Genomic DNA, 12,508 nt, shown 5'->3' on the forward strand with positions numbered 1-12,508 from the left:
TCCACAGTTCAGCCCCCCCGAGGCCAACGATTTAAAAAACACTGCTGTACATCGGTACGAACATTTGAACGACGCTGTTATTTAAACACATCTGAGAGTTTAATTAGCGTGTAAACAGGCCTGAAGGTGCTGAGTGTGTCGGGCTCCCTGCAGCGTCCTCACATTAATCCTCTTTTAACAGCAAACCGTCCTGATTGTTCGTGTTGACACTGCAGGCGTTTTAATGCTCAGGCAGTGATGGAAAGTCCTGCACTTTAACTTTTAACTGGTTATGAAACAGCCTCAATTTAACACTGAAGCCTCTGTGTGACCTACATAAGCAAACAAGACCGATTAGCTATTCCTGTATAATTATTCTTAATGCCTGTTGCCGAGGATGAATGGAGGAGTCTCAGCCTGAGAAGAGAAGCTGCTCTGTAGTCTTTAGCGGCGAGTAAAAAGAAAAAAATAGTATTAAATAAACGGGTAAACGTGCACACGAGCCAGATGAAGATAAGTGGTGGTGCTCAGACCACTTGTGTCCACAGGGACATCACATTAACTTCCTTGTAGCTGCTTTAAACTGACAACAGACAACTTTATTTTGCTTTTACTGATCATTCAGTCCAGTCAATGTAAAGTCCAAGTTGTTGTTGAACTATTTAGAGTTCAGGCAAAACATTCAGAAGCTCTGTAAGTACTTCTGTCATTGATCTACAGGAGTTTGAACACACTGAATTTGAGTTATTTGAATTTTTTAAATACAAAAATAGCCTGCAGATGACCAAAAAATGCCATTTTGGGATCTCAAAACACCCCTGCATGACGGTAACAGCAGCATTTATCGCAACATATTCTTTATTTACTTATTTACATCAACGTTGTGCATGTAAAATGTCATGAACTTTGCTTTAAAATTATATATTCACGGGTTTGAAATCTCATTGGCTACATGACGCGTCAATCATCAGGAGGCTGTCGTGTGATTGGCTCAGGAGAGAAGAGATGGTGGGTCTCCTGTCTTCCCGATCACTTGTTGGCGGTTGCAGGCCACAGGGCGGGCATAGAAGCTCCTGAATGGTCAAATGAGGTGTCAATCAACAGGTCAGAGTTCGGCAGCCATCTTAGGTAACTCTGAAAAAGCATCTGATCGCAGTTTGTCACTATTTCATCCGTGAACGGTGTAAGTACAATTTTTAGGTACTTGTACTTCCACATTCCAAATATTGCACTTTGTACTCTGCACTACATTTACTTAATAACTTTAGTTACTAGTTACTTTGCAGATTGAGTGATTTCAGAGCTAAAGGAGCATTTGAAATGATTTTGTTGGCGATCATTGATTCCAATCATTAAAGAAATGCTGAATATTGAATCCAATAATCGTCCAGGCTGATAAACATTTGACCCTGAGTCAGTTCACAGTACACATGGATAAAATGTTGGAGAAATTAGAGTTGTGACCTCACAGTGGAGTTAAATGAAACGTTAAACTAAAACCAGAGTTATTATAATTCTTCCTGAGGGGAACATTAAGTTCTTGGTCATTCGTCCAATAGTTGTTGAGGTATTTCAGTCTGGACCAAAGTGGTGGACCCACCGTTTTTAGCCGTGCAGCTAGCTCGGCTAAAAACACATTTTATGGCCGTTGGCGGCTCCTGATGGCTGCAGAGTCTGCAGATGTTGAGTCTGCAGATGTGGACCTGAAGTAGTGGTCACAGTTGAGGATGGGACAGTCTGTAAACAGGAGTGTGTAGTCGTAGTACACCGTGTCCTCTGGAGGAGTTTCCTCCGGTCCTCCCCTGAAGCCACACTCCTCCAGGGAGCTCTCCGGGGGCAGACGGGCCTCCTCTCTGGGCACTCTGCTCCTGAAAACCTCTAGTGTAGAGGTCTGGATCCCGACCCGGTCCTGGATGATCCGGATCAGGCTGAAAACTCTGCTGCTGATCAACAAAACCACCTCAAAGTTTGCCGGATGTGCTGCAGCGAAGTCGAAGGGGATCAGTCTGAGACGCAGACGGACGAACCTGTCAGGGATAAAATCTGACTTTAGATCAGACAGAATAAATATTATGTGACTGTTTTCTTTTTTTATCACTTTTACAAAACCAGAAACACAAGAAAAGTGTAAGAAATGAATTAAATTCTGTTTGTCACAAGCTGCACACGTTTAACATCCAGCCGACTGGTTATTTAAAGTAAAAGTAGGAATAAAAAAGCAAAGTAGAGCAGAAAGTACAGTGTACAATACTTCAGACGAAGTACTTAGTTACCACACACACACACAAAAAATCAATTACGGCACCCGGGTCAAAACCAGCACCGACACTTGTGTGGAGGTCGTGTTGAGGTCCAGTCTGTTTGTGTAGCTGTTGAGTCTTCATGTGTTACAGTCACAGTGTGATTTACTGCCGACACTCAGAATAACTCCGACACACGGAGGTCAACTGAGCCTCGAGTGTGTCGTGAGCTGCTCACTCTGTTCCGGTTCAGCAGCAGAACAACCGGACATAATGATAGTTTTTATCATAATTCATGTGATGTTTAAAAAAAGGCTGCAAGTGAGAGATTTTGTGACTTTTTATGTCTATTGAGCAGCGGTGGAACAAAGTAAACTCACAGTATCAAGAGTAACGGTACTCATTTTGCAGAAAGTTGGAAGAGATTTGTTCTGTTTTATCTGCGCTAACTGGACCTGGTTTCAACCACATTTTACAGCAGAGTGTCGGTTAGTTCAGTCCAGTGGTTCTGGACCTCGAGGTCGGACCCTCAAATAGTCACCAGATAAATCTGAGGGGTCACAAGACGATTAATGGAGCAAAGAAGAAAGAACCTCTGAAGAAGTTCTGATTTTGGGGGGAAATTACTCGAAAATACTCTTTTACAACAAAGTATTTTATAAACTTGTACATTATTAATATTTTTTATTGGCCATATAGTAACTAGTAACTTTTATCTGTCAGATAAATGCAGTGTTGCAACGTAACTAACTGAACGTGCTCAAGTTTTGTTCTTCTATCGTTGTAATCAACATTATATTTATACTCCACAATATGTTGTACACCTTAAATTCTTCTGAATTTGTACATTTAGATAATTTAAACAAAATATAATATAAATCCACTATTTAGGACATAGTATCAGTAAGTAAAGTAATTAAAATTAGCACTGCTCCCCTGTGGTAGCCTATGAAAACAAGTAAGTCCCTCTGTAGGCTCAGTGTTGGATTTGTCCAGTCTGGGCTCCTGTAGAAACATGGCCGCTCCCTCTGTAGATATAAAAGACTTGTTCTAAGGTAACAAAAACACAACGACTCTTATTTTCAGGTGATTATACGCAACTGAAAACATAATTATCCATTTTATATTTCAATTCTGACAATAAATCCTCCTGAATCCTGCACACTGGACCTTTAACTAAAAGATCTGAGTGTCTCTTCCACCATTAGATACTCAAGTGAAGTAGAAGTACCTAAATATCTGTGTTAACGTCTGAGTTACCTGTCCAGGTGTTGATCACACCTGACGTCCTCTGATATCCGAGTATTGATCTCTGTGCCGTCACTCGGTCTTTGATGAGAAAACGACAAGACGACAGTTAATATATAAACAAAACACTGAAACAAGGACAGGAAACAGTTCATTTTACCTCAGACTCTGAACTCGTCTGCTCAAATCTCGATAACCGATCGTGTTGTTGGAGGTTTTCAGCAGCTGAGTCAGAACGTGGAGCTGAAAGTGCTGACACGGGACGTTCAAGTTCATCAGACCTGCAGCCAGAGACGCACGGATCCATGATGAAGGAGTTTTTATTCAAACTGTCGAACAGACCCTTTTTTAATGTGAGGATTTATTCTGCAACTTCGTGAAAGCACCACAAAGAGCCGATTCCTGATGAATCACTGCACCTTGAAGTCTTTGTCCTGCAGCTCTGAGCTGAAATCGGCTCCTTGGAGCTCCTCAAACAAACTTCAGTACAAAAGTTAAGTGTCCGTCTGAAGTTTGACAGACAAAAGAAACATTGTCCAGGTTTTGTTTCAGCGAGCGGGACGAGAGGAAATGAGCCACAGCTCGTATTATCAGAAGTCTGACTCACAGCAGAACCACACTGAGGCATTCAGCTGGTACTGACCCACATATCTCTTTCTAATCTCTTTTTCCTTCAAGATTATCTTTTATCTGACATTCAAAGGAGCTGCAGACACTGAAGGCTGTTGTGGAAAAGCGTATTAAAAACCACAAATCACAGAAAATACTGTAATTGTTTCCAAAAGAGCAGCAGCTTCTCACAGTCTGGTGAGAGAAGATGGATTACCGAGCTGGAAATCCTTCAGGTGGACTGATCCACTTCTCGTCGTGTCGTTGTGTCTGAACACTTCGTCCACCTGCTGCTGACGGTCCGAAAACCACCGGGTCATCTCCACCAGGAAGCTCTCAAACCCCGGCCCGCTGGTCCTGAAGGCCCGGCAGGTTTCATCCAAGGACACCTTAAAAACATGTTTTAGAGGAAACACGTGATGATGACGCTCACTTGTATCAGCACAGGTGTATTTATATATAATTATAATCTTAGTTTAGCATGTTAGCATTTCAAGATTTGCTAATAAGCTCAAAATACAACCTGTAAACCAAAGTAGCCATGCTAGCACGCTAGTTGATATCATCAAAGCAACTGGAGCTAGCTAGCCTTTTAGACCTGTTTCCAGTACTTGTGCTAAGCTAAGCTAGCCTGCTGCTAGCCGAACATGTCATATGAGAAGGATTGATGGTGTGTTTCACTGTTGCTTCATGTTTTAAACACCTTTTCACGCTCTTTATTTTTGTTGGTCTTCTTTGTCCTCTGTTGTTTTTTCTTCTTCATGTCGGCCTCGTGTGAAACGTCTCGTCCAGCACGAGGAAGGAAGCAGCACTCAGCTCTGTGTTGACCGAAGATAGGAGGCGTCGATGTCTGTCAGTCTGTGGAAGAACAGATAAAATACTGTTGTTCTTGGATCAAGTTGTATTTTCCCATTAACCTTCAGCTCAAAGTCTCAGTTTTACACCATCAGTATCAGAGGCTGTGTTGCTTTGACAAGAATTCTTGATGCTACTTGAATGTGAGGTTAATTTAAACCTGAGACAAAGAGACAATATGGCCGACCGTGTTTCAATGATTCTCCATTAGCTACATTTTGCTAAATAATTCAGCTGTTTGATATTTCAACCATTTATGCTCCACTTTTACCTCTCAGGTAAAACCTATTTGCATTTCTAGCTAGTTTTCACTCAACATGTGGTGTTCAGGTGTTCAAAATGAGGGTTTTTGTTTTATTCAAATCTTAATTTCTCAAATTAGTTGAGCTACTCTGCAATCTTTGTAGCTCTAAGCATCTCCAGAAATAACCCCTGGAGTAGAAATACTTCTGGGTACGGTAGCCTGTGAAGTGTGTGTTTATTAGCAGACCGGATGTGTATTCAGCATCTAAACCCGTCAACCTGTGACTGGACACACGACACAATAAAAAAAACTTTGCCATCACCCTGTTTTACAGAGTCGTTAAGTGATTAATCCTGCTCAACCCAAACAGATACACAGAAAAGGACGAGCTGTGATTTTGCGATGGCTCATCCTTCCTGCTCATCTGAAACAATGAGTGCAGGAAGCAAAGTCACCCGATAAACCATGGTGAGGATGAGTGTGTTCACTGCTGTCTCTGGCTTCCTCAGGCACAGTCCCAGTTCATATCCCAGTATACATATCCCAGAACCAGTGCTGGGAGCTCTTAAGATCCGGCTCCTCCCTCAGACACAGACAGGAAATCCCGTCTGGAGACGAAGGTGTACGAGGGAAAGACTGAGCTGGAGGAGAGTCGGTCAGGACACCTTTGTTTAGTGGCAGTGGAGATGTAAAGTGGAAAAATACTGTTCAACAAGTAAAGTTCAATAAATGTGAAGTGAACATGATATGACATTTGTTAAGGTGACACACACACTTGGAGTCTTTCATCTTTGCTCTTATAAAATGCCTCTCATGCATATTTATGCGTCCACAACAAGCAGATCAGTTTCAAAGTGGATTTCAGGTTCCTCCCGACCGCTCTTGTTTAAATGGAGAACCACAGGTGTGCTGCTGGTATGTGCAGAGCAGAGTCGGGGGGGCAGGAAGAGGCTGAAGTGTTCGCTCATGCAACATAAAAATCTAAGAGCAGTTTCCAACAGTCCCTCCTGCAGGACTGGATATATTTTGGGCTCGTAACAAACCTGACAAAGCTCAAACAGCAACACAACACACTGTGCATGTACTGCAGTCCTGCACCTGAGAGTGTAGCTTGTTTAAAGAATCACAAAAGACAAGAAGTAGAGCCTTAAATTAAACATTGTACACGTCTGGATAGTTTAAATCGAGGCTGCCAACAGATTATTTACCTCGACCAAGCAGGTTGTGTTTTCACTCGCGTCAGTAACTTGGTGTGTTTGTCACAAAAACAACTGAACAGATTTCCAGGAAACTTGGATGGAGGACCGATAATCCTGCTGATGCTGAGAGCAGCTCTGACAGAAAGGTCATATCTGCAGTATGGAGAGGTTTTACAATCCCTGAGCAGTACTGTGCAAGTTTGAGCTGCTGTACTTGAGTCTTGTCCCATAGAGAACTTTTTTTTACCCAACAATCAATCAATTAATGGAGAAAATAATCAGCACATTAGTTAAAAATGAAAATAATCATTATTAAGTACATTTTCCTGGGGATAATTGTATACTTTAACTTAATAAACATGTTCAATACAGGACTTTTAGTAAGGTATTAGTACATAATTTAAGTAGAGGATGTAAATACTTCCTGTCACACTGCAGCCTTCAGATCAACATGTTTGGTCACAGCGCCCTCTGCTGGGCACAAGAGTAACTACTGACGATGGGAAGCTACAGCTCAGTGAACTACATCGTCGCGCTCGAAACACGTCATCAACAACATGGCCGCCAACTCGGCACAGAAAAAGGTGGTAAAAAAAATGAAAATCACAATAAATCTGCTCATATTGACAACTGCAGTTATGAGAAAATATACACATATATATATAAATAATACACAGGAGCAGCTCTACAATGTTTAAGTTGCGGGTTTTGGTGAGCGTTTAACGAGATGACGTCACTAACGGCTGTGTAGTTACGTATTTTTCTTATATTTCATTAATATGATGACAAACTGGGACTTTATTGACTTGGAAAATTATCTTTTCAATCGTCAAACATCATTATGTGTGATTCATGACACAGTTCAAACAGGATCAATTAATTATTTGTCTTCCTTTTTTGTTTTTTTCCCCAAATAAGGTAACATTAGTGAAACCGGAAGGGGCGTGGCTTGGGCTCTTTCTTCCTTCCAGGAGATACAAAAACATGGCGGGAGGAAAACAAACGAACCGCTCGAGAAGTTTGAAGACGGATTTCTAACGTTACGTTACAAGGTGGTTCCGACCCTGACAGACTTATTGACGAACGTGCCTTTCTGTGGAGTGGATTTTAGGTTTGAGTGTAAAACATCTGAGGCTCCTGGTCCTCCTCAAGAGGACGGCAGCATCACTGGTAAGTTCAACTTGACAGCTAAAGGCTAACACAACATTAGCTAACGTTAGCTCAGTAAACGTGAACGTGAATAGACAGACGTTGCAAATGAGTGAATAAACTGAATATTCTTAACACAGTTAGGAAAACTTCTTCTTTTCTTCTTCTTCTTCACAGGTAATATTCTGATTAAATACTTGGGACATGTAAACAAACAAACATCTTTCTCGGATTATTGTCTCTAATCAGATTGAATTAATATCGTCCGTGTAAACGCAGCTCGTGTCAAACTAACGAAGCCTTCTTGTTCCTCTGATAATCAATCAGCGGCATGACATCATCATGTTTGATAATAGTTAACATGACTCACGTGTCTTCGGCCAGACTTCCTCCTCTTCCAGAGAAATCTGTCACATTTCTTCTGTTTCCTCACTGTTGAATCACTGTGGTGACCGGTTGCCATGGGAACGGCACACACGCAGTGGCTTATGGGAGAACTGGCCAATGAACAGATGGAAAAGGAAGTGCCTTTAAAATGAGCTCTGATGAACACAATGGGTTTATTTCCGTTTCTTCAGCAGCAACAACAAAAATCTCACTCTCAGAGTTCAGCAGTGACATTACAAGACGTGTTGTTCACTCTTCTGTCCACCAGATGGCAGCAATATCCACTCACTGAAGCCATATACCCTGTTATAATCAGGTGGAGGAGGTATTCAGATCATTTACTTGAGTACAAGTACTTACTTTTACCATACTGTAACAATACTGTGTTACAAAAGCCCTGCATGGAAAGTAAACGTATTAAAGTGTGATCAGAAACATGTGTCTTGTTGATATTTGTTGACGTTTAAGCGTTTCAGTGACACATGAAAATATAAAATTATCCAGTATTATCTTCCACTGTAGAGTGTCTTATACTTAAAATAAGGAAACAGTCTAATGTCAACCAAAAAATACCACTTGAATAGATACAGTACCCAAAATTAATGAAATGTGCCGCATGATTTTTGGGGACCAAAAATAGTCGCAAAAACACAAAATACAAATTCAGATATGTCACAGAATAAATCAGGTGAAATGCGAAAATATCCCAACGTCCATCATTCATTTTTAGGTAGTGTATATACTTTAAAGAGTTAAATGTAGAGAAAATATTACATTTTCAGGAAACCAGTCAAACAATGCTGCTCACAATGCCATGAAAAATAATATGTCAGTCACAGGTGCAGTCGACTTTGATACTTTACATTCTTTCTGTACTTTTTAGGATTTTAAATGTTAGACTTTTACTTGAAAAGGAGTATTTTTTACCTGAGTAAGTGATCTGAGGACTTTTACCGATAACAAAATTTATGAAAATGGAGTACAGCTCAAACTCGGTTGTGTAATTGTTGTTACATACACATATAACTCGGTATGGACAAGAAAGTATACATTTCACAAACATCATTAAAATGCAAAAATCATTACATTTATTCATGATTTCTCAGCTTTTTGTTTTCCTGGAGCATTTCTCAACACAATCTGTGTTGTTAATGTTATCGAGGTTTGGCCTGTCTGTCTGTTTCTTGTGGAAATATTCTCCATCTGTTGATCGATGATCTGATCGCCAAGATGTGACACAAGACGAGGTGACAGACTCGACCCCGATGCTGCAGCATATGACGACCAGGACACCGGGAGCAACATAAATCTGTGTCTCTATTGAGAAGAGAGGGGATATGGTAGGCTTTGAATGCAGTAGTTTTACCTGTAGCGGAATATTTTCAGTGTGGTATCTGGATACTTCTTCCACCTCCGCACACAACAATGTGAAACCTCGACTTATGGAAGTTCAGTACTGTCAAGAAAAAAGATGCAAAGACGTGGAAAAAGCCTGGATACTAAAATACCAAAACAAAATATGAGATAATAAGATAGAATTAAAATTAAGTTTTGAATAAGAACCGGTGGGAATTGCTAATTACTTAACTGATTCATACAATAAACATACACTTTAAATCGCATATATATTATAAAAAAGTCACAACAGATGAACATCACAATTCTTTGCTTTTTAAAAAAATGATATAATTGATCCATTTGGAGGGTAAAACACTCTTTAAATTAAAATGTAACCTATATGTAGGTTACATGCACAACACATGTTTACGTGGCTGACACCTTTTAATCATATGTGCGACCTTCTGCTGACTGTTAGTGTTTACATCAGTGTGAAATATGAAATCAGGTCGTCTGCGTTCATCACATACCTTCATGTCTCCCTACATACAACACATGTGTTATTTTACTCGTGTGTTGTGTTACTTTCATGTTCTGTGTGATACTTTCTTCTTTGCTCGCTCTCTCAGCCTAATGAAGCTCTAATCCATTAGCCTAGTTTTCCTTTACATAACCGACATGAATACATTGGATTCCACATATGCTGAAATTTGTTTACAGTTTTCCTGTTTAAGCTTTTTTTCCTCTGGTATTAATCACGACGATTTCACGCTGCAGTGACACAATTTCCACTTCTCCTCTCTTTGATGCTTTCCTTTCATATGCAAGTTGGAATGAAGCAGAAACCAGGGAGCCTCCTGAAAAACACATGAAGTGAAACAGCTTTTAAAGTCGGACCGGATATCTAAATTCCTCCTGTGTTTTCACTCCTTTTGTTTTTCTGTTGTAGTTTCTTGTCGTCCAGGCCGGTCTGGAGTCATGGTGGGTGTTCTTGTCTTTGCGTGGCTGGACTGGTGAGCAGGCGGGTCGGGGTCATTGTCATTCCCGGCCTCTCAGTGCCAGCCGGAGCCAGACTCCTTATCACGAGTCAGACAACAGCGCGCTCCTTCACCTCTCTGAGCTCCAGCAGCCACTTTATTTGTCTTTTTTCTCGAACATATCGAAACAATAAGCCAGGATCTATTTTGTATGTTACAGAAACTCTTGTTTCAAATGTGGCGACTTTACATACAAAGTCATTGCTCTCGCTCTACATGCTGGACAACTATTATTTGTGAGTTTAAAACATTCAACTTCCAGTCAGGGAGTCGGGTGCAGAGCCGAACCATCTGGAGGAATAAACACCCGGAGTCACATCGGATTCTGCTCTGATCCGGAGACGTTTACTTTTCCAACTTCTGGGATTAAAAAGTAGATTTATCTTCACGTCTGTTTATCAACCTGACTGCAGCAGCGATCTGTGGAGCTTACCCCCGTTGTCCTAATTCAGTCTATTTAGCTGGTGTGACAACAGGGCTAGCAAAGGGGGTTACTTAAATCTAAGTGCTTCTAGTCTCATATCATGATAACGATATATATCATCATTGTGTGAATGCATCAATAGGACAGCAGCGATTTGAGCTAAATGCTAATGTCACGATGCTAACATCCGCACAGTGACAATAGGTTTAAGCTTGGTTCACGTTTTACTTCCACTTCCTGATTCATTTGTTCTTTAGCTCTTGTGTGTTGAAGTCTGTGTGTCCTCTTTCTTCTCCGTGGCTTCTGGTTCAGTTTTGTATTTTTCTTCAGTTTTCTTCCTCTCACTTTCCTTTGCCTGTTTTTTGTCGTTTGCATTTTGGACTTTGGATATCAGCTCATCATTAAACCTTTCTTTGTGTTGTTCAACCTGCCTACTTTTCTGTCTGCATTCGAATCCTTTGGTTGGTGTTTGGTCTTTGGTTTTTCACCCAAGTTGTTACAAATCGACCAAATTTCAGGCAGTTCATCCAGCAGGTGTTGAGGCATTTCACCCAAAACCACAAATGTCACCCTCATGATGGAAAGTTCAGGGATCGTCAAAGTCATTAAGACTCATCATCTGGGCACAACCCACGTCATAGCTGTTGAGATGTATCTGTTTGGACCGAAGTGGTGGACATGCTGCAAGCATAACTAATCCTGTCAAAACTGTAATGAAAATCATTAATTTTTTTAATTAATACAAACAAATTAACAAAAGCTACATCTTTCTGTTTGACACTATGAAACATATTGTCGCATTTTCAGTTGCAGAAAGATGTTATTGACCAAAGATGTTTTCATTTATCTATTATTTATTGGGGGGGATTTTTATGATCCCTGCTGAATTAATCAATTCTTCACTTACTTTTCCAGAATAATCTTCAGTAAAAGCATAAAAATAAAGCCGCCCGTCAGAAAAGCTTTGGTCCATTTTGCCAGTGATGTAAATTGATGTAAATTTGCTCCCTGTGTTTTTTCGGTACTCAGAGAGCATTCGTTGTATTTCATGAGGCCATTATGTTTCTGCATAAATTACTGCCTGCAGCTGTAGAGCAGCAGGACCGAGACAAAAGGCTGAATTATTCCTGACAGTGAGACTAATGACAGTATTTTTCTTGCCTCATAAATCCAATATAACCAAATTCACTTACAGTGATGGATTAGCTGTTTGTTTACTGTGGCTCAAACTGCAGCGGCTCCCGTGGAGTGGTGATCAAGTAGATAAATAAATAGTGTCCTAAATTTATGCTCCTTCTGAACTCCACTGTGTGAAAATGTCAGCAGGCTTTGGCAAATGTGCATGTTGGCATGCTCAAATGGCAGAGAGAGGTCGCTGTGTGGAGAGCTTCACGTTCAATAACAAGAAATCCTCTCGGTTGGTGCCAGAAAACTGCATTTGGCACACGGCTTTTACAAAAAAGTACAAGAAATGAAACCGATCAGCCTGTCAGCAGGTGCTGCTGTGTGTCGTAGCCGATTATCACTTGATGAGACATCTGTGGGAATATTTGCCGTCAAGCTACAGGTGATGCATCTGATTATCTTTTGACAGCTTTCTCAAACAAAATAAAACCAAAAGTCTGCTGAGAGATTGTGTGGGTGGGTATTGGTAGTTTTGTCAAAGCCCTTTTAAAGTTGTGCACAGGCTATAGAGCGCTGCAGGGATGACGCATTTGTGTAGGCTAACGAGGACATTAGCATCGCCCTGGTTCCTGCCACATTATTGCAGAAAATAAGCTCGGTGCTAAACACAACTT

The 12,508-nt window shown here is 40.8% G+C and overlaps 1 protein-coding gene and 1 long non-coding RNA gene across 3 annotated transcripts; one reads left to right on the forward strand and one right to left on the reverse strand.

The window, feature by feature from the left end:
• Positions 1-821: 821 nt before the first annotated feature.
• LOC311268534 (uncharacterized protein) lies at positions 822-8,341 on the reverse strand. Of its 2 annotated transcripts, XM_084372213.1 has the most exons (7): positions 7,894-8,341; positions 4,780-4,934; positions 4,294-4,465; positions 3,628-3,748; positions 3,480-3,548; positions 1,580-2,006; positions 822-1,052 (listed from the first exon to the last, which is right to left on the reverse strand). In XM_084372213.1, exons 2-6 carry the CDS (start codon positions 4,837-4,839, stop codon positions 1,619-1,621), a joined length of 810 nt encoding a protein of 269 aa, XP_084228339.1. In that variant the 5' UTR covers positions 4,840-4,934; positions 7,894-8,341; the 3' UTR covers positions 822-1,052; positions 1,580-1,618. The 2 variants fall into 2 exon arrangements, with proteins under 2 accessions (XP_084228339.1, XP_084228338.1); XM_084372212.1 differs by lacking the exon at positions 7,894-8,341 and adding an exon at positions 6,384-6,476 and having other exon boundaries at positions 822-2,006.
• LOC311268535 lies at positions 6,612-11,135 on the forward strand. Its single transcript, XR_014623974.1, has 2 exons — positions 6,612-7,544; positions 10,198-11,135. It is a non-coding gene; the product is annotated as an uncharacterized lncRNA (long non-coding RNA).
• Positions 11,136-12,508: the final 1,373 nt, after the last annotated feature.

This window comes from Pagrus pagrus (genome assembly GCF_965226575.1).
Source record: "Pagrus pagrus genome assembly, chromosome: 13".
NCBI lineage: Eukaryota > Metazoa > Chordata > Actinopteri > Spariformes > Sparidae > Pagrus > Pagrus pagrus.

Coding starts and splice junctions, on each gene's coding strand:
- LOC311268534 (XM_084372213.1), bottom strand. CDS start 4,839: ATGAAGAAGAAAAAACAACAGAGGACAAAGAAGACCAACAAAAATAAA. Junction 3,749..4,293: donor CCTGAAGGATTTCCAGCTCG/GTAATCCATCTT, acceptor CTCTGGCTGCAG/GTCTGATGAACTTGAACGTC. Junction 3,549..3,627: donor AGACGAGTTCAGAGTCTGAG/GTAAAATGAACT, acceptor TTCTCATCAAAG/ACCGAGTGACGGCACAGAGA.